This window comes from Palaemon carinicauda, chromosome 3 (assembly GCF_036898095.1).
Source record: "Palaemon carinicauda isolate YSFRI2023 chromosome 3, ASM3689809v2, whole genome shotgun sequence".
In the NCBI taxonomy this organism is placed as follows: Eukaryota; Metazoa; Arthropoda; class Malacostraca; order Decapoda; family Palaemonidae; genus Palaemon; species Palaemon carinicauda.
This window is the reverse complement of record NC_090727.1, coordinates 150,107,052-150,125,705: the sequence shown is the minus strand read 5'-3', so window position 1 is coordinate 150,125,705 and position 18,654 is coordinate 150,107,052. Positions and strand designations below refer to the sequence as shown.

At 36.6% G+C, this 18,654-nt stretch overlaps 1 protein-coding gene across 1 annotated transcript in view; it reads right to left on the bottom strand.

The window, feature by feature from the left end:
* Positions 1–7,949: 7,949 nt before the first annotated feature.
* LOC137638635 (copine-8-like) overlaps positions 7,950–18,654 on the bottom strand; it is a 52,245-nt gene continuing 41,540 nt past the window's right edge. The window contains exons 6-7 of the mRNA XM_068370890.1: positions 16,968–17,146; positions 7,950–12,842 (exon numbers count right to left, since the gene is read on the bottom strand). Of these exons, the coding sequence (XP_068226991.1) occupies positions 12,519–12,842; positions 16,968–17,146 (503 nt within the window). The 3' untranslated portion in view covers positions 7,950–12,518. The remainder of the gene's footprint in view (positions 12,843–16,967; positions 17,147–18,654) is intronic.

Sequence of the window (18,654 nt, the reverse complement as noted above, 5' to 3'; positions counted from 1 at the left end):
AGATACACCAGCCATACTCCTCAGACACTTCATCTCAAACACATTCAATTTCTGTCTCTCCATCACTTTCATTCCCCACAACTCCGATCCATACATCACAGTTGGTACAATCACTTTCTCATATAGAACTCTCTTCACATTCATGCCCAACCCTCTATTTTTTACTACTCCCTTAACTGCGCCCAACACTTTGCAACCTTCATTGACTCTCTGACGTACATCTGCTTCCACTCCACCATTTGCTGCAACAACAGACCCCAAGTACTTAAACTGATCCACCTCCTCAAGTAACTCTCCATTCAACATGACATTCAACCTTGCACCACCTTCCCTTCTCGTACATCTCATAACCTTACTCTTACCCACCAGCCATACTCCTCAGACACTTCATCTCAAACACATTCAATTTCTGTCTCTCCATCACTTTCATTCCCCACAACTCCGATCCATACATCACAGTTGGTACAATCACTTTCTCATATAGAACTCTCTTCACATTCATGCCCAACCCTCTATTTTTTACTACTCCCTTAACTGCGCCCAACACTTTGCAACCTTCATTGACTCTCTGACGTACATCTGCTTCCACTCCACCATTTGCTGCAACAACAGACCCCAAGTACTTAAACTGATCCACCTCCTCAAGTAACTCTCCATTCAACATGACATTCAACCTTGCACCACCTTCCCTTCTCGTACATCTCATAACCTTACTCTTACCCACATTAACTCTCAACTTCCTTCTCTCACACACCCTTCCAAATTCTGTCACTAGTCGGTCAAGCTTCTCTTCTGTGTCTGCTACCAGTACAGTATCATCCGCAAACAACAACTGATTTACCTCCCATTCATGATCATTCTCGCCTACCAGTTTTAATCCTCGTCCAAGCACTCGAGCATTCACCTCTCTCACCACTCCATCAACATACAAGTTAAACAACCACGGCGACATCACACATCCCTGTCTCAGCCCCACTCTCACCGGAAACCAATCGCTCACTTCATTTCCTATTCTAACACATGCTTTACTACCTTTGTAGAAACTTTTCACTGCTTGCAACAACCTTCCACCAACTCCATATAACCTCATCACATTCCACATTGCTTCCCTATCAACTCTATCATATGCTTTCTCCAGATCCATAAACGCAACATACACCTCCTTACCTTTTGCTAAATATTTCTCGCATATCTGCCTAACTGTAAAAATCTGATTCATACAACCTCTACCTCTTCTAAAACCACCCTGTACTTCTAAGATTGCATTCTCTGTTTTATCCTTAATCCTATTAATCAGTACTCTACCATATACTTTTCCAACTACACTCAACAAACTAATACCTCTTGAATTACAACACTCATGCACATCTCCCTTACCCTTATATAGTGGTACAATACATGCACAGACCCAATCTACTGGTACCATTGACAACACAAAACACACATTAAACAATCTCACCAACCATTCAAGTACAGTCACACCCCCTTCCTTCAACATCTCAGCTTTCACACCATCCATACCAGATGCTTTTCCTACTCTCGTTTCATCTAGTGCTCTCCTCACTTCATCTATTGTAATCTCTCTCTCATTCTCATCTCCCATCACTGGCACCTCAACACCTGGAACAGCAATTATATCTGCCTCCCTATCATCCTCAACATTCAGCACTTTCAAAATATTCCGCCCACCTTTTCCTTGCCTCCTCTCCTTTTAACAACCTTCCATTTCCATCTTTCACTGTCTCTTCAATTCTTGCACCGACCTTCCTTACTCTCTTCACTTCTTTCCAAAACTTCTTCTTATTCTCTTCATATGAATGACCCAGTCCCTGACCCCACCTCAGGTCAGCTGCCCTGTTTGCCTCACGTACCTTGCGCTTTACTTCCACCTTTTTCTCTCTATATTTTTCATACTTCTCTATACTATTACTCTGCAGCCATTCTTCAAAAGCCCTCTTTTTCTCTTCCACTTTTACTTTCACTCCTTCATTCCACCATTCACTGCCCTTCCTCATGCTGCCTCCAACAACCTTCTTGCCACATACATCACTTGCAATCCCAACAAAATTTTCTTTTGCTAACTTCCACTCCTCCTCTAAATTACCAGTTTCTCTTACTCTCACCTCGTCATATGCCATTTTCAACCTTTCCTGATATTTACTTTTTACCCCCGGTTTTATTAGCTCTTCAACCCTCACTAGCTCCCTTTTACATCCACCTACTCTATTCCCCCACTCTTTTGCTACAACTAATTTTCCTTCCACCAAAAAATGATCAGACATACCGTTAGCCATACCCCTAAACACGTGCACGTCTTTCAATCTTCCAAACATTCTTTTAGTTATCAACACATAATCCATTAATGCCCTTTCTACTACTCTTCCATTTGCCACTCTTACCCATGTATACTTATTTTTATCTTTCTTTTTAAAAAAGCTAGCACTTATTACCATCTCTTGTTCAACACACATATCTACCAGTCTCTCACCACTCTCATTTTCACCTGGTACGCCATACTTCCCAATGACACCTTCTACCTCTCCAGCGCCCACTCTAGCATTTAAGTCACCCATAACAACTACATAATTCCTTCTACCCAGTCCTTCTACACACCTAGTTAATTCATTCCAGAACTCATTCCGCTCTTCTTCACTTTTCTCACTACCTGGCCCATACGCACTGACAAACACCCAACATTCCCTACCCAACCTAACCCTTACCCACATTAACCTAGATGATATCTCCTTCCATTCCACTACTTTACCTGTCATCCATTCACTCAGCAATAAAGCCACACCCTCTCTCGTTCTTCCCCTTCCAATCCCAGACATTTCACCAAACATCACTTCACCCTTTCCTTTCATCTTTGTCTCACACAAGGCCAATACATCCATCCTTTTACTTCTAACCATACTTCCGATCTCACATCTTTTACTCTCTATCGTACTACATCCACGCACATTCAAACACCCCGAAACTAGAGTGCGGGGAGCAGTCACTCTCCCCCCAGCTCCATCTCTTTGATGATGTCTCACAGGAATTTTAATTCAGGAGAGGGGGTTCCCACCCCCTCGTCCCGTCCCTTTTAGTCGCCTCTTACGACACGCAGGGATAACGTTGGCGCTATTCTAATTGTTTTATGCCCCCGCGGCCACAGGGGGCATAGATGCAGCAAAGGAAGGTTGGGGAGCACACCTCTGTTAACATATGGCATAAAACAATGGTCCAGCCAAGATTGCTGGTGCCATATCAATGTGATGGAGCTTCACACAGATCTTCTTGCTCTCCAGCACTTCTTCCCTCTAGGCGGTGTTGATGACTGACAAAACCACGGTATTGGCATATGAAAAGCAACAAGGAAGTACCATGTCACACCAGCTTTGCCAGCTAGCAGCAGAGATCCACAGGTGGGTGGGACTCAACTCTATTTCGCTAACAGCCTGCTTCATTCCAGGCAAAAAGAACATCATGGTACACAAACTGAGCAGAATAAGAAAATTATTTGGCTCCAAATGGTCTTTGAATCTTCAGATAGCAATGAAGAGCCTGACTTTGTTCGGTTCACTGACAATTGAAATGTTTGCAACCTCCCTAAACCACAAACTTTCGGTTTACTGGTCATCAGTGCCCGACTCAGAAGCAGTGTTTGAGGATGTGTTCCAGCACCGCTTTGATGGCCTAGATATACAGACACAGTACAGTATATGCTTTTCCACCGTTCTGCCTAATAAGGAATGTCATAAATAGGGTACGAGCCATTCCCAACCTCAACATAGCTCTAGTAGTGACAAACTGGCCCCAAGTAGAATGATACCTGAATCTTCTACTTCTACTGATAGAGACTCAAAGGGAATTGCCTACTCTTCCCAACCTATTGTGCCAACCACACATCCAGACCTTCCACAGCACAGTGGAATCTGTTCGGCTTTACGAGTGGAGGTTATTCAGCATCTCTTCTCAGAGAAAGGCTTTATGCCCGAAGTTGCACGAGAGATGTCTGGATACCTCCATAAGTCTTCAACCTCATCGTATCAAGCCAAGTGGGCCATTTTCTGTCGTTCGTATCGGGGAAAAGGCGTTTTTCCACTCGAAGCCTCTATCTCATTAATGGCGAATTTTTTCTTTATCGCCGAAAGGAAAAACTCTGCTCAGTTTCAGCAGTAAAAGGCTATCACTCACCCTTAAGCCAGGTCTTTAGAATGAAAGAAGTTGATATTTCCTCTTCAGTAGAACTCTCCATGTCCATACGGAGCTTTGAAAAGGCCTGTCCTCCATTACAGGTGAGACCACCACACTGAAACGTTGTCGAGGTCCTTCGGTCCCTGAAGAGGACACTAGATGGGAACCTCACTCTAAACTGGTTTTCTTGTTTGCCCTAGCCTCCGGTAAGCTGGTTAACGAGCTGCATGGTCCTTCCTTTAATGTCTCAATGTCTCTCATTTTGTAGGTAGTAGGTTGGTCAGGGCACCAGACACCTGTTGAGACACTAATAAAGCACAGGGTCTTGAACTGGTATACCAACTGTAGAGGGAGAAGTAGAAGTACTTTTGAGAGAATTGACGAATGGGCACTTGAAAGTGTACATCCTTTAGGTCTACCAAGAGCACAAAGTCTCCCTCTAAGACAGAAAAATAGCACAAACCATAATGTTTCCACCCTGAGCTTCATTTGACGAACAAACTTGTTCAGATGGGAAAGGTCGATGACCGGCCTCCAGCACCCCAGTCACCTTCACTGTAGAAGCCCGGAGACTCATCTCGAACTATGCTGTAGACTACTCTAACCTAACACCTAACAGGGTCAATAATTAGACTAGATCAAGAGAGCCATATAATTTCATGACAATTACTGTATATAAAAACTACAGAGCCGATTGTGAAAGCCAGAGCAAAAGGCATCATATGCCAGTTGTTGAATACATGTAGAGTATACACTTGTGTGTTTGGTTAGTAAATGAAAAAAATACTAGGCTGTTAGTCTAAAATTTTATGGCAACGAATTATATTTATTAAACTTTTAGCAAAAATAGAAAGGGAATTTGTTGGACAAAAGCTTGCAGTCTATTAAATTTCTTATTCCTGATCTTGATACAATATCTAATTTTAGCACTGTCGCTCAGTTAGTTCTTTACACATGTTGCATACGATTTTTTATAATTCTTACCACACTTTGCATTTAGATCTCCCCTGACTGTACCATCCTATACTTAATACTAGGTATGCAGTTAATTCTAACAGAGATACATTTTCCATCTTAAGGCTCATTACTACACAGTATGGTATAGATGGTGGAATGATCTTCCGAATCTTACAATTGAATCAGTGAAGATTCAGAAGTTCAAACTTGCAGCAAATGTTTCAATGATGAAATGATTAACATGTCTCTTCAGTTTACATATGACAGATCTATTTTAACGTTGTTACTGATCTTGAAATATTTAACATTTTTAATTCACAACTCTTATACTGTAGTTTTATTTAGTTCACTTATTTCCTTTCCTCACTGGGCTATTTTCCCTGTTGGAGCCCTAAGGCTTGTAGCATCCTGCTTTTCTAACTAGGGCTGTAGCTTAGCTGGTAATAATAACAATAATAATAATAATAAAATTTATATAGGTAACAAAAACTAAGCCAACTTCAGTCTGTCAAGAAAGCTGGGAATAAAAGGAAAATTACACCATAAAAGTCCATTGAAAGAAAATGCTATCGAAGGCAATCCTGAACCGTAAAGTAGTCCCCCTATTACGTTAATGCTATTAATAAAAATAGTAGTTAGCAAATCATAACTTGATTCCTGTCACTCAACACTATACAAAAATATATCCCTTAACTGGAACTGGATAACGAAAGTGCTAACTTTACAGCTACCAGAAGGAAGATGGCGACATGACGCAAGTAGCATTTTCTCCAGTTTAAGGTTGGTTCTCGGTGATGACATATCATCGGTTGCCAGATGATCTCAGCATTAGAGGTACTGTGAAGAGTTCAATGGTGCTTGAACTCTTGGGACTCCTTTACACTGTACACACCGAGTTTGTGCTTTGCATGTTGAAACACTGACCCTAGAGTATGGGAGACAATATTTCTTTGGTAATGTATGTTGTACTGAATTCTCTGTTCTAGCCTTTTACAGGAAAGTCCTTAGAGAACAAGCAACACATTAACTGCCATAAAAGTAACCAGGCAAAAAAATAAAAAAATAATAAAGCTAATAAATAAATTATAAGAAATTGAAGGCTTATGTATTACTGAAAGGTAATTTAAATGCAGTGATTTGCTAATTTTGTATAATGTATAAAGTAACACTATCAAAAACCTAAAATACCATGTAAAATCAACATTGTAACATTAATATTGCACAGTGAATAACAACAGTTTTAAGTGAAAATAAGTCAAATTGAATTATTTTAAGTGGCACTCAATACATAAAACTTTTCTTTGAAGCTGTATAATCTTTGAACTTAGGAAACCTGTGAATAACAATCAAAAGTACAATTCAAGAACAGAGAGCAATGTTCAGTAATTAAGTATCTAGTGCAGTTGGGCCTTGATATTTGCTGAGGTTAGATAACAGAGACAGGCGCGGACATCGAGAATCCTCGAATGCTTGCTGCCCTTGTGTGCCAACTCATAACCAACCAACTCACTGACTATTACCTACCTGCAGTTGACTAACCCAATGTATTGTGCTGCGGTATATTCTTTTCACATGCTATCAGGGTTTTTTAGTTCATACAGTTTTTCAGTGATAATTGTATATTATTAGCTGAAGTACAAGGTAAGACAACTCATAAAATGAAAGTCATCACCACACCATGCTTTATATAGTAACAAGAACACTTGAATCTGAAAACACTCAGCGATACTGTAGAGTAAAAAGGTCAATAATGATTGGTCGAAATATATCTGAAATTAAAAATGTAAAAAATGTTTTAATGAAGCACAATTATCTTTTTAAAAGTCATGAATTTTTAGAATGGGATATGTGCTTAAACAATTTGATCAGAGGTGACAAAATCGGATGACGTGTTTTAAGGTTTCATATACAATATAATACTGTCAATACGCTATTAGTACTGTATTTCTTTTTCAATTAACGTAAAAATATTTATCCTACAAGTGGAAAAATAAGATAACAAAAAAAGGACTATAACATCACCAACATCTACAAAGTTCCTGTAGTTAACAACTATCGTAACACTTTCTTTCTTTCTCTCTCAGTAAAAATTTCATGTTACATGTACATAAATCAACACCCTCTCTTTACGTTAAATTTCAATCATACACCTTTAACTCATTTCCCTTTTTTTCATTGTTTTATCTAGTTATTTTCATCATATTCCTTTTAAATAATATTGTAATCCTTTCTGTATAATAAATTAATACATCTTATTTCTTAATGAAACAATTTTGTTTTCTTGAAAGAAATCTCTTTAAACATAGCATAAGACAAGAACAAGAAATACGTACTGCAATTTGGTAATTATCTATAGGTTTGTCAGAACGAGAAAAAAGGGATGACAACTTCAACTATAGGCTGACATCTGTGAGTAATTTACGAGCTAAGGGAACCGTACGGTAGAAATGAATTTCCTGTTTAATCTGAAGCATCAAATTAACTTATAAAAATTTGAGATAATTACAATTGAAAAAATTTCAAATCAGGTGATAGTAATTCTAAAAAAGGTTTATTAAAAAAAAAAGTATATGTTTTCATTGACAAATTAGGAAGTTACTAATAATTATTTATAAATTCTAATTTCCTTAATTTTCTCTTGAAAAAAAAAAAATTCTTATAGAAAATCATTCAAGCATATACAATTAAATAAAAATGAGAGAGAGAGAGAGAGAGAGAGAGAGAGAGAGAGAGAGAGAGAGAGAGAGAGAGAGAGAGAGAGAGAGAGAGAGAGAGAGAGAGAGAGAGAGAGAGAGAGAGAGAGAGAGATCTTTATATTTTCAATCAGCATTATATATTACATATATACAGTATAAAATATTACTTAAAAATAATGTATGCATGAAATTCTTTTAATCTTTTTCATTACTGTATTAGAACTACATAACAAAGGATTTATCACTGAATAGTTTACATGTGTTACCTATAAAGTTGGGTTGTTCTGCTTTATGCGGTTGGTTTGGAAATATCAAACCCGTGGATATCAAGGCCAAACTGTAAATGCAGTTTATCCATTGTACATTAGTGTCAATTGCTTGACTATACACATAATACAACAATTAGACAGTAAGCATATTCTTAAACTATAGTTTGTTTATAATAAAAATATGAAATCAGGTAGGCAACCAGACCTTAAATCTATTACAATACAGTAGTGCTATATAATTCTGAACATTCTTTTGCACTCGAATCTTCCCAATACATACCATCTAGTACATATTAGTAGGTATGCTGTTAATTCTAACATTCTTGTTCTCTCTATATATTAAGGATTAATATTACTATTAGTAGCCAAACTACATCCCTAATTATCAAAATAGAATGCTAAGAGTCCAAGGGCTCCCACAGGGAAAGAACCCCAGTGTGGAAAAGAAATAGAGAAGTAACAAATAAACTATAAACGAGAAATAAAAAAAACATTAAAACCAGTAACAGCATTTAGCAAATAAGTCATAAATAAAGTGTGAAATGAGACTTAAGTCAACCTGTTCAATAGAAAAGCATTTTCAATAACTGTGAACCTCTTTAGTTTCATTGATTCAACTACCAAATTAGGAAAATCATTCCACAACCTTGTATAAGATGGACAAAAAGTTTTAGAATACTGTGTGGTAATAATAATGATAATCTTGTACTGTAAAGTATATATGAAACATTCTATTCTTTTTACCAAGGCAGTTCCCCCAATTTGGGGGGTAGCCAACATCAAACAAATGAACAAAAGGGGACCTTTCTCCTCCTCCTTGTTTCTAGAAATGTTGTTTTTCACATCTCATAAGGATTTCTCTTATTGTACCAATTACCTATAAATATTTGTTGTGAATTGAAGAGCTTTAATTTTTAAGCATTACAAACCAAGAAAATTTTATTGATAACCTGGATGGAGGCTTGAATTTTATCATATTTACATTTTTAATAAAAAATATGCTAGGATTAGTTTTTACTTTGTAGTACAGTAAAGTTTTATTTGCAATAAAATACTTCAGGACTGACTACAAACTATTTTGATACTCAAAGGAAACTTCTACACTGCCTTGCTTATTATCTATTCATTACATTAACTTTTAGCAGTAGCATAATACTTGGTTGTGTTTAGTTAGTGAAAGTGAGGTTAGTGAAAGAATATTTTTCTATATCAGTGTTAATTGTAATTGATTTCAGTTTAAAAATATTACTAATAAAAATTAAGATATCTTTTGATTCTGTTAGTATGCACAGATAATACATACATACATATACCAAGGCACTTCCCCCAATTTTTGGGGGGTTGCCAACATCAAACAAATGAAACAGAAAAGGGGACCTCTCCTCTCTACGTTCCTCCCAGTCTAATACTTTCCTCTAAAATTTTTCTAAAAAATATATTGTACCCATAAAAGATAGACAAAGACATGTTGACCATCCATAAAAACATACAAAAAAAAATAATAGTAAATACATTAGTGGGATTTTTAACTTGAAACTGCATTTTTTGCTGTTGACAATAAATATGAAAACTAGCAAAGTCAGAGCTACAGCCTAAAAGCAAGCATGCTCTTAGTCTCAATCTACAGTGTTTAACAGTAATCTAAAATATAAAAAACAAAAATCGAACACACTGTACTTAAAATATGAATAGCACCAGAAATTAATTAAGTACAGGTTCTCGGTTACCCAGTGTGCTAATATAGTACATAGTTGTAACACCTACTATAGGTTTATCTAGAGTATTTGTTGAGGATTAGATTGCTTGTTGCACACCACAAGTTCACGTTATATCAACTGAGATGGATATTCAGATGGTGTAAGGATAGGATTATGTTATTTGTCGGTGACTGTCATGCATTGGCCCAAGAAATATATGATTATTGGTAAAGTTTTTTGTAAAATGCCTTTAGCTACTAAAGTTCGTTTATAAGTGACAAACAAGAAATTATCAATTATTGGTGATTACCTTTTCAGAAATATTATATAGGTTTAAAACATAATAATTATGCATAAGAGAAAATAAAAATTGGCACAGTCACACAAATTTCTTGCCTTGCTTTCATTACAAAGGCTTTAAGGCAATATATACATCGATGAATGACATTATGAGACTACAAAACAATTGTGTAAGCAGAACTTTCAGGAGCTAGTTATTGTAACTTGAGTAAAATAACTGAAGATGTTTTGAATTCTTACAAACAAAAGCTGCTAAACATTTAATCTTTAAAGATCCTTTCCATTTTCTGATGGATACATATTAAAATTAAAGGCCACAAAAGTACATTGTAATTCTAAAAACCAATATAAGTAGCAACTTTTTCCTATAAATCTTATATGAAAGAACAACTTATTGACTATGCTCCAGATTTTTCAAGAGTACTTTCATATGCTTAGCAAGGCTAAAGACTTTAATTACTTTAAAGTAGTCCCTCTTTTATAGGGTTGCAAAACCAATATCAAGACGTCTCAGGAAAACTTTTAAAATTACTATACTGTTAAATCCTACTTTTCTACATGAACAACTGATGCTGAATAATAACCCAGCAATCTTTCTCTCTCATGTAAGCTTTGTTAGAAAACATACAAACAGATATTTCAAAACTTTGATAACGATTCCATTGCTGCTATTGAAGAAGCATAACCCATACACTAACTTTCTTGGGAGATATACTAATAAATGAAAACATTCCAAAATTTTACACACAACTTAAGAGTATCTGGAATTATGCTATTGCCCTGAAATGACATACCAAATAAAAAAGTACCAAGCTCTGGAAAAAACAATGGTGATAACTTTTTATTCCATACAAAAACTCTGACTACAGTGTTAATATCTTGCTGATCAACAGGTGTTAGAAGGAGTTAAACAAATGAAATATAACAGCTAGTTTCAGGACTTTGAAGACTGAAAGTGGGGTTTTGTGGCTTGTGGAAAAATGGGTTCTCCTTAAAGGTTTAAAGGCTTCTCCGGAATGGCAGAGGCAAGGGACAGTGGCATTGCCCTAGCAAGCAGGACAATGCCTTAGAAACCGACCTATGATCAGCACCCAAGCCACCTCTCCACGCAATGTAGGACCAGGTAGGGCCGGACAATGGCTGCTGATGACTAGGCAAGTGTACCTACATGCTCCCACAAATCCACAATCCTTAGCTCATAAAGAGGGTGAAGTTGTAGCAAAAAAAGGAACTAACAAGTTTGAACAGGACTTGTTATAAATGCCAATTTCTCTTATTGAAATTCAACTTGATAAAAACACACATGTTTCTGTAAATAAAATTTGCTAATAAAATAAAATATTTGCTACTCATCTCTGTCATTATGAAGTCTTAAAACATTACTGTTAACTTGTTAATTCAGAACCAATCTCAACTAATTAAACTCAATGATTTCTACCTGGGTGTCTGAATTTTTCATCTTGACTTTACTGTGCTCCAATTTTCAATAAATACAAATCCTTCAGACAAACCCTTTGTAATGCTTGAGCATGACTTATGTTCTTATCAAATTACTGATGATAAACGATTATTGAGCCACCCTTGTAACATTAGAATATTAAAACTCCCTCCTGCACCTCTTCACCAACATACAGTACACTATTACAAACACCTTTTCCTTTTCTTCCACTTTCATTACGGTAGGCTTGGTTTATTTACACAACAGTTTAATCTTCTCTTCTCTACTGCATATAAATCCTTTAAATATTTTTTCTGCCTCTATTGTTCACATCAAGTCATATCCATTTAGTACATCTTGATGTCCTCCTTTACAGCACTCCTTGAAACTTTTTTTTCTCAATAATATGACAAACAATAAAGTGATTCATTGCAGAGACTATATCTAATAAGAGAATCTCATTAGTGACACACACCTCCACAAAGTAGGTAAACGCTCATATTCCTATTGAATATCTTTCACTCTAAGACATAGCTATCATGATAGCTCTATAAAAAATATGCTTCTCTAACTAAAGAAAGTAGTAACTGCATCAGATGGATGGAAGTTCTACATATTACTATATGAAAGTCAAGTATTGAATATCTTTACAATTTTCAAGATTTTCTAATATTTTACAAGGGATGTTGTAGTATTATTCTTGAGTACCGTATATCTTTAAAGAAATACTTTTTATTCTTGGAAAGCTTCTAAACATACTGTACTTTGTTTTGATTCCTTGAATACAATAAAATATTTTTCGAACATAACTTCATAAATATTATGAATACTAGAATCTCTTTTATAAAGTTCCAGTTTTCTTATAAAAAGCTCTAAAAAATCTGAACATGCATAACAAAATTAAATTCCCTCTAATAAAAAAATTTACTACTTTCTTTAACTATGGGTGGTTTACCAATTAATGATATTCAAGAAACATAATCTAAATCATCTCCGGGGGTAATAAAGCATCAGCAATTTTAGGTGGATTAGGCTGAATATGGTTGGTCTTCATATATTGGATGACCTGGTCTGGAATTTCAGCAAGGACCTCTCTGGCTAATTTTTCTTTAGCTGCATATGGATTTACTCCTGACATCAGAAACTGCTGGTAAGGTACAAACTGAACTATGTCTCGAGCAGCATACCGGTTATTACTGCAAAGTCTGACTTTATCCCCATCCAGTTCCTCCATGTTAGCAAAGTCATCCGTGCCAACTCCAACGATGATGATAGACATAGGAAGAATTGATGCATTTACTATTGCCTAAAATTAGAAAGTAACTATTACTTCACAGAATTCCCCAACCTACATTAAAAATTATCTACATATTATGTACCTGTATTGCACTATAATGGATAACACACAAAATTAAAACAAATTTTAAGGCTAATTTCAATTTTTCCTAGCTAACAAATCTGAATCCTTCAAAATAAGGGCATGTCTTTGGCATTGCTGGAATGGCCATTGAATTGTTAAAAAGGTGATCACCTGCTACCACTGTCAAAGGTATGGACATTTTGATAAAAATTTCAAGTTCACGATTAATGATAAAGTGTGCAGGATATGTTCAGGAAATCACACATAGGAATGTAACTCGCAACAGATAAAATGTATGAACTGCACCAAGTTGAACAAACCTGAGGATCATATAGTGAATTCACGAAATTGTAAAGCTTATAATTTGGAATTGAATTGAAGAGATTATCAGAAAATACGAACCCTGGATGTCATTGATAGTGGCTATGTAAATATTCAATCTGAGATAAAAACAATTCAAATTTGAGAAATATTTTGTTCAAGAAAAAACTGAAGACTTTCTTGTTCTTTAAGTATTTTGATAATGTGGATTTGACAATAGATACCATTTATGCAAAATAAAAAAGAATGTATACAATAAACTGATTTAGTAGGTCCTATACGTGATAGGACCAAGAAAGCAGACTTAAAGTAAATTAAATTAAAGTATGTCATAACAGGTGGTGCAAGAGAAAGTCCTGCCAACCAGCTTGTGACAGAATAGCCACTTCTGTCCTTAAGCATGGGAGTAAGAATGGTGGTTGAGGTGGGAAATTTAATTTTAAGGACTCATGTTTATAAAGCTACAAAAAATTATCAATAATTGAATAAATTCTTAATTTGTTCCTATGCGTATACAAACCTTTTGTTCTTTAGAAAAGGGAAACTATCTCATTGATGGGAGGAAGTCTTCAAGAACCAAAATGGAATGATCTTTCCTTCCCTGGACACACCAAACTTCCTGGTCCCGTAAAAGAGCGAGGAAGGGGACTTTAATAACATTCTAACTGCTAATCATAGGCCCCCTCAGCCAGTACTGACTCAAAAAGAAGTCAGTACTAGAACACAGAAAACCTATCGCCCGTGTAAGGAGATGACGTTAGCAGTGTAAAATATGGCACTTCAAGAGAAATTTTTGATAGGACACCAAGCCATAAGAAAGATGGAGGAGTTGCTTCTTGGCAGACGTCGTCTGCAAAATAGGGGTTCAATTGTGTAGTTCACTGGTATCAGAAGTCAAACCAGCGTGTAATGGTTGCATCTTATGCTGAATGCATTATCTTAGAGTTGAGATGCATAGCAAGTCCATGTGAGGAGCTGGGCGTATTTCAAAACTACAGTACTCAGCAGCCATCCTTCAACCTAAAACAAAAAAAAAAGGGCTCCAAGAACCTATCAGCTTACATCCATAATTCCGAACCTCCAGACTCAGCTTTCAGATCCAAGTACATCAACAGGTAAACCTGAAGAGTATTGAGAAGAATTCTTCCTTGGGATGGAAGAGGTAAGTACTGACCAAAGCCACATCTCCAAGTAAGCAGCCTTATCAAGCCAGAAGGAAGTGTCTGGAAACTTCCTTTTTGTTCCTGCTGAGGTTAATGAAATGGCTGAAACATTAGTTCAAGTGATGTCGAGTTCTGAAGTAGCAATGCAGTGTCCTGACGTGACACCAGACATCTATCTTTGTCCTTAGTACCCTCAGAATGAGGACCATCCCACCCTGGGATCTAAGTCTAAGGATAGGCAAGACTGCTTGAAGCTCTCTTCAAGCATAAATTGATCCCCCAAGGACAAGGGATCAACATGATAATGAGGAGCCCCTTCTTCAATTCTCTTGCCAAAGCAGAGAAGAGAATCAATCTTGAGGGAATGACACTATGGTGCACTCCTAATATTAGCAGGAGTTGTATGTGCATGTGCCTGTACACTGAGGATAATGACCATAATACCCGGGGAATTAAGTCTCAAGGTAGGCAAAAGTGCTCAAAGGTACCTTCAAGCATGGACTATTCCCCGAGGGATGAGGGATCTAAACTCTACCAAGAACTTTCTGCACAGGCAGGTGAGGATATACTTAATCTGCTGAAAAGCACTCTGGTGACATGTTCGCTATAACCCCAAATTACAATGTGCGTCACCGTGGACCTACCTGAGTGTTAGCACAACGGGATACTACTCGACTTGGGGCCACCCCAGAATGACCTACAGAAAGGGCCACGAAGGTGGTAAAAACCTTCCACTCTACTGCAAGATAATGGATCCTTGGAAGGACCGTTACCTGCTGCTATGTCAGACAGTATATTTGTCATACCGGGCTATGGTCCGGTGGACCAAGTCCTGAGGAAAATGTCACTGGGTGAGCTTCAGCATTCCAAGAGGAGGAGGGTAGCTTCATGGCAGTGCATACAAAACCCTTACCTGGTCTACAGTGCCAATGATAAGTCCCCATGGTACTGCTCACTAGCAGCCAGTTCTCCGAGACGGTAGCTGTCACACCGAGCTCACACTTCACTTGACGGACCCTAAAGGAATCGATCAGCAAGTGAGCTGCGTTGCTGCCATTTGATGAGCACAGTTATCTGAGGGTAAGGACGTAAAACAGTTAAATTGAACGCACAATTGTTTGAGTAACTGCGAAGGTACTAGTTGAAGGAGAAGACCCAATATTGTACCATCTTAGGAAGAGCAGAAGCAATTCCTAAAAGCTATGGTGTTCTTCCTGAGGAATGATGAAGGTAAGAGCAACGGATCCATCAGACCAAACTCTAAGGTAGTGATCAGCGGGTGAGATCTGTTATTTCCTCCCAAAGGAGAAGAGTACACTCTAAGTTCCAAGGAATTGCATGACTACTACAACTGTTTTTTCCTTCTGACATGGAAGTGCCAGAAGAGAAAAAGTGAGAGAGAGAGAGAGCAAACTCATTCTTCTCCTCTCGCCACTGGGTCTTCCTTACTATCATAGGTGGTTTAGTAGTTCCTATAGATCAGGAACGTGTGCTACATCTATGAGTTTGCTGATACGTGCATTAGGAAAAATTCCCCATCAAACATCATTTCCAGGTATTTTATCCTATATATTGGACTGAGATCAGATTCTCCTCAATCTCGATCCTTAGGTTGTATCAAGAGCAAGTCGTAGTCTTGATTTTGTCCTGAAAAGACTAAAAAGAGGACATTTCAATTGGCTCAAGATTAACTATTATGAGATTGACAGTTTTTATAATAACACAACCCTTAAAGTTTACTGACAGAATGACATTACAGAAAAAGAGATCATGAAAAAAAATAGTTTGTACAAAAAAATATCAAGGTTTTCATTATACTCTATAATATCGGTTTTATCAAAATCGGGTTTATTTCAACTATAGGTGTATTTTTTACCCCAGTATATGGACATACAGTTTGAACGACAACGTAGCCTAGTACAAGAATGCATATGCTAATTTCATATCTCGTGTATGATGGGACCCCCTTGAATTTAGCTTCAAAATTATTATTCAAAACTCGCATGTTATGTGAGTATATACGGTAATATATGACACATTCTGAGTCAAACTGAGGATAAAAATATTCCCCACTTTGAGAGCCCTTTTGTCCAACACAAGTCTTTAACATGGAAAATAATGTTCCATGCTAAGACCCCAAGTAACTACATCAAGGCAATCTCTCATTTAGAGAGATGGTACTTAGATATAAACTACAGTACTGAAGATCTAAGAATCAGCTATAGAAATGTCCAAGACAACTACCAGTAATTTGATTATATCAAGCTTACTTTAATCTCTTGATAGGATTCCAGAAACACCAGAATCTAACAGTAATAACAATAAAAGACAAGTGTAGATTCCAATACAAGATTTACAGTTATTTGTATATATCAATATATATATTTGAAAAACAATTAATACTCTCTCCAAAAAGGGGAGCTTGATGTTCCCTAACTGATGCAGTGGCAAAAATAATACAAAGAAACACCTTATGAACAATCAAGTAGGAAGCATAGCAATTCTCGTTTAATAAATGAGATTAACCGGTGATCTAAACCCATCAATATTATAAAAAATTCAATAAGCATCAATTTATACTACTTACTTCTACAGTCTGAGGCATATCGCTAATAATCCCATCAGTCAAAATCAGGAGAACAAAATATTTATCACCAGCTCTGTTGCTTGCAGCAAAGCGGGCTACATGGTTAATTATGGGAGAAAAGTTGGTTGGTCCATACAACTGAACTTGACTCACACACTTACAGTAGGCATCAAGAACACCTAAAAAATAAAAAAATTTAAACACCAGCAAATTATTATCATTTCCAATTATTAAAGCAATTTGGACAGAATCTATAATTAAAATAAGAAAAGAATCATGTTCTTCTTGGAACAACAAATAACGTGTACTTTTTACCATTTATCTGTGATGTAGAGATTGATAATTCTTATATCAAACAATCATGAATATTCACAAATTGAAGCATTAACCATTTATACTATAACAGTCCTACAAAATTTAAACTATAAATAAAAATAAGGAAAACCAATCACATTCAGGTCCTTGGAACACCTACCTAAAATTCTAAATAACTTTCAATGTTTTCTGTCAAAACACCACAAACTCATATGAAGAAGGTTTGGGCTTATGATACGAATGAGTGGCAAACAATAAGTTTGGGTAAGATACTGACCAAAAGCAATGCTCAGTTAATAAACAAAAACTTATAAACAGGGGTTTAGACAGCATTGGAATTTCGGTAGTAAATTCACAGTATGTATAGTGTGCGGAATGAGCTCATTAGACAACCCTCCTCGTGAAGGGAAATTTCTTATTTCAATCAAATTTTATTAAATCTACATGCTATTCTTTCTTCAAATGAAAACCTTACACAGATGTATATAAACCCTTTTTCTACACCACAAAGATGCGGTTGGGCAAAGAGCGACTGATTTATAAAAGGTCATTCCTCAGCTGCAGCTATCTTGATTGGTTTCTAATGCTTTACTTTGGCCTTGAAGAGAGAGGTGGTGTTGGCTACAAAGCTGGGTTCTTTGGAAGTTTTCACTTATCATTAGGAAAGAATGTATACCATATTTTTTTGCAGATTGTAAAGTGAATATGCTAATAATAGCAAAATTGAATCCTTATTCAATATGTACTCATTGACAACAATTTACATGTACTCAACCAATATGATGTACCGAGCACAATGATTTACCAAAAAGTTTAATGCTTTCTTATATGAAGATAGTAAAAAGACTGGAAGGAAAAGGGGGGACAGTTTTAGTTTACATTCAGATTCCTGGGCTTCCCATTTCCCGGCACTTCCGGCTATGTCTGTTTACTTATGTCAGGTTAGTGATTTGTACGTTAAAAATGTAGAAGTGTTTGGCTTACTGGATCTAAAAAGGGAACTCAAACTTGAATTGAATACCATATATTAGACATCAAGGTAGGTAATATTGAGAAAATGTTGGATTCTCTTCAACCTCAAAACACAGTGGCACAGTTATTGCCTAAGGTTGTGGAAGTTCCCAATACTCCCAGTGAGCGTATTACTCCTTTAGTGGATCAAGCTAAGCAAGTACAGTATCTGGATGCATATTTCAATTAATTTTCTCTCTTTGAAAGGGGTATCACCAGCCAGATATTCAGTGCATGTACTTATTTCAAATAAGGCAGTTAATAGCAACTGTTTAAAAGTTTGTCACTTTTTCCAATGATGAGTTTGGAACTTATCTTTCAGAAGATTTTCAAAAAGAAGAGAGGATTAGATACAATTAAT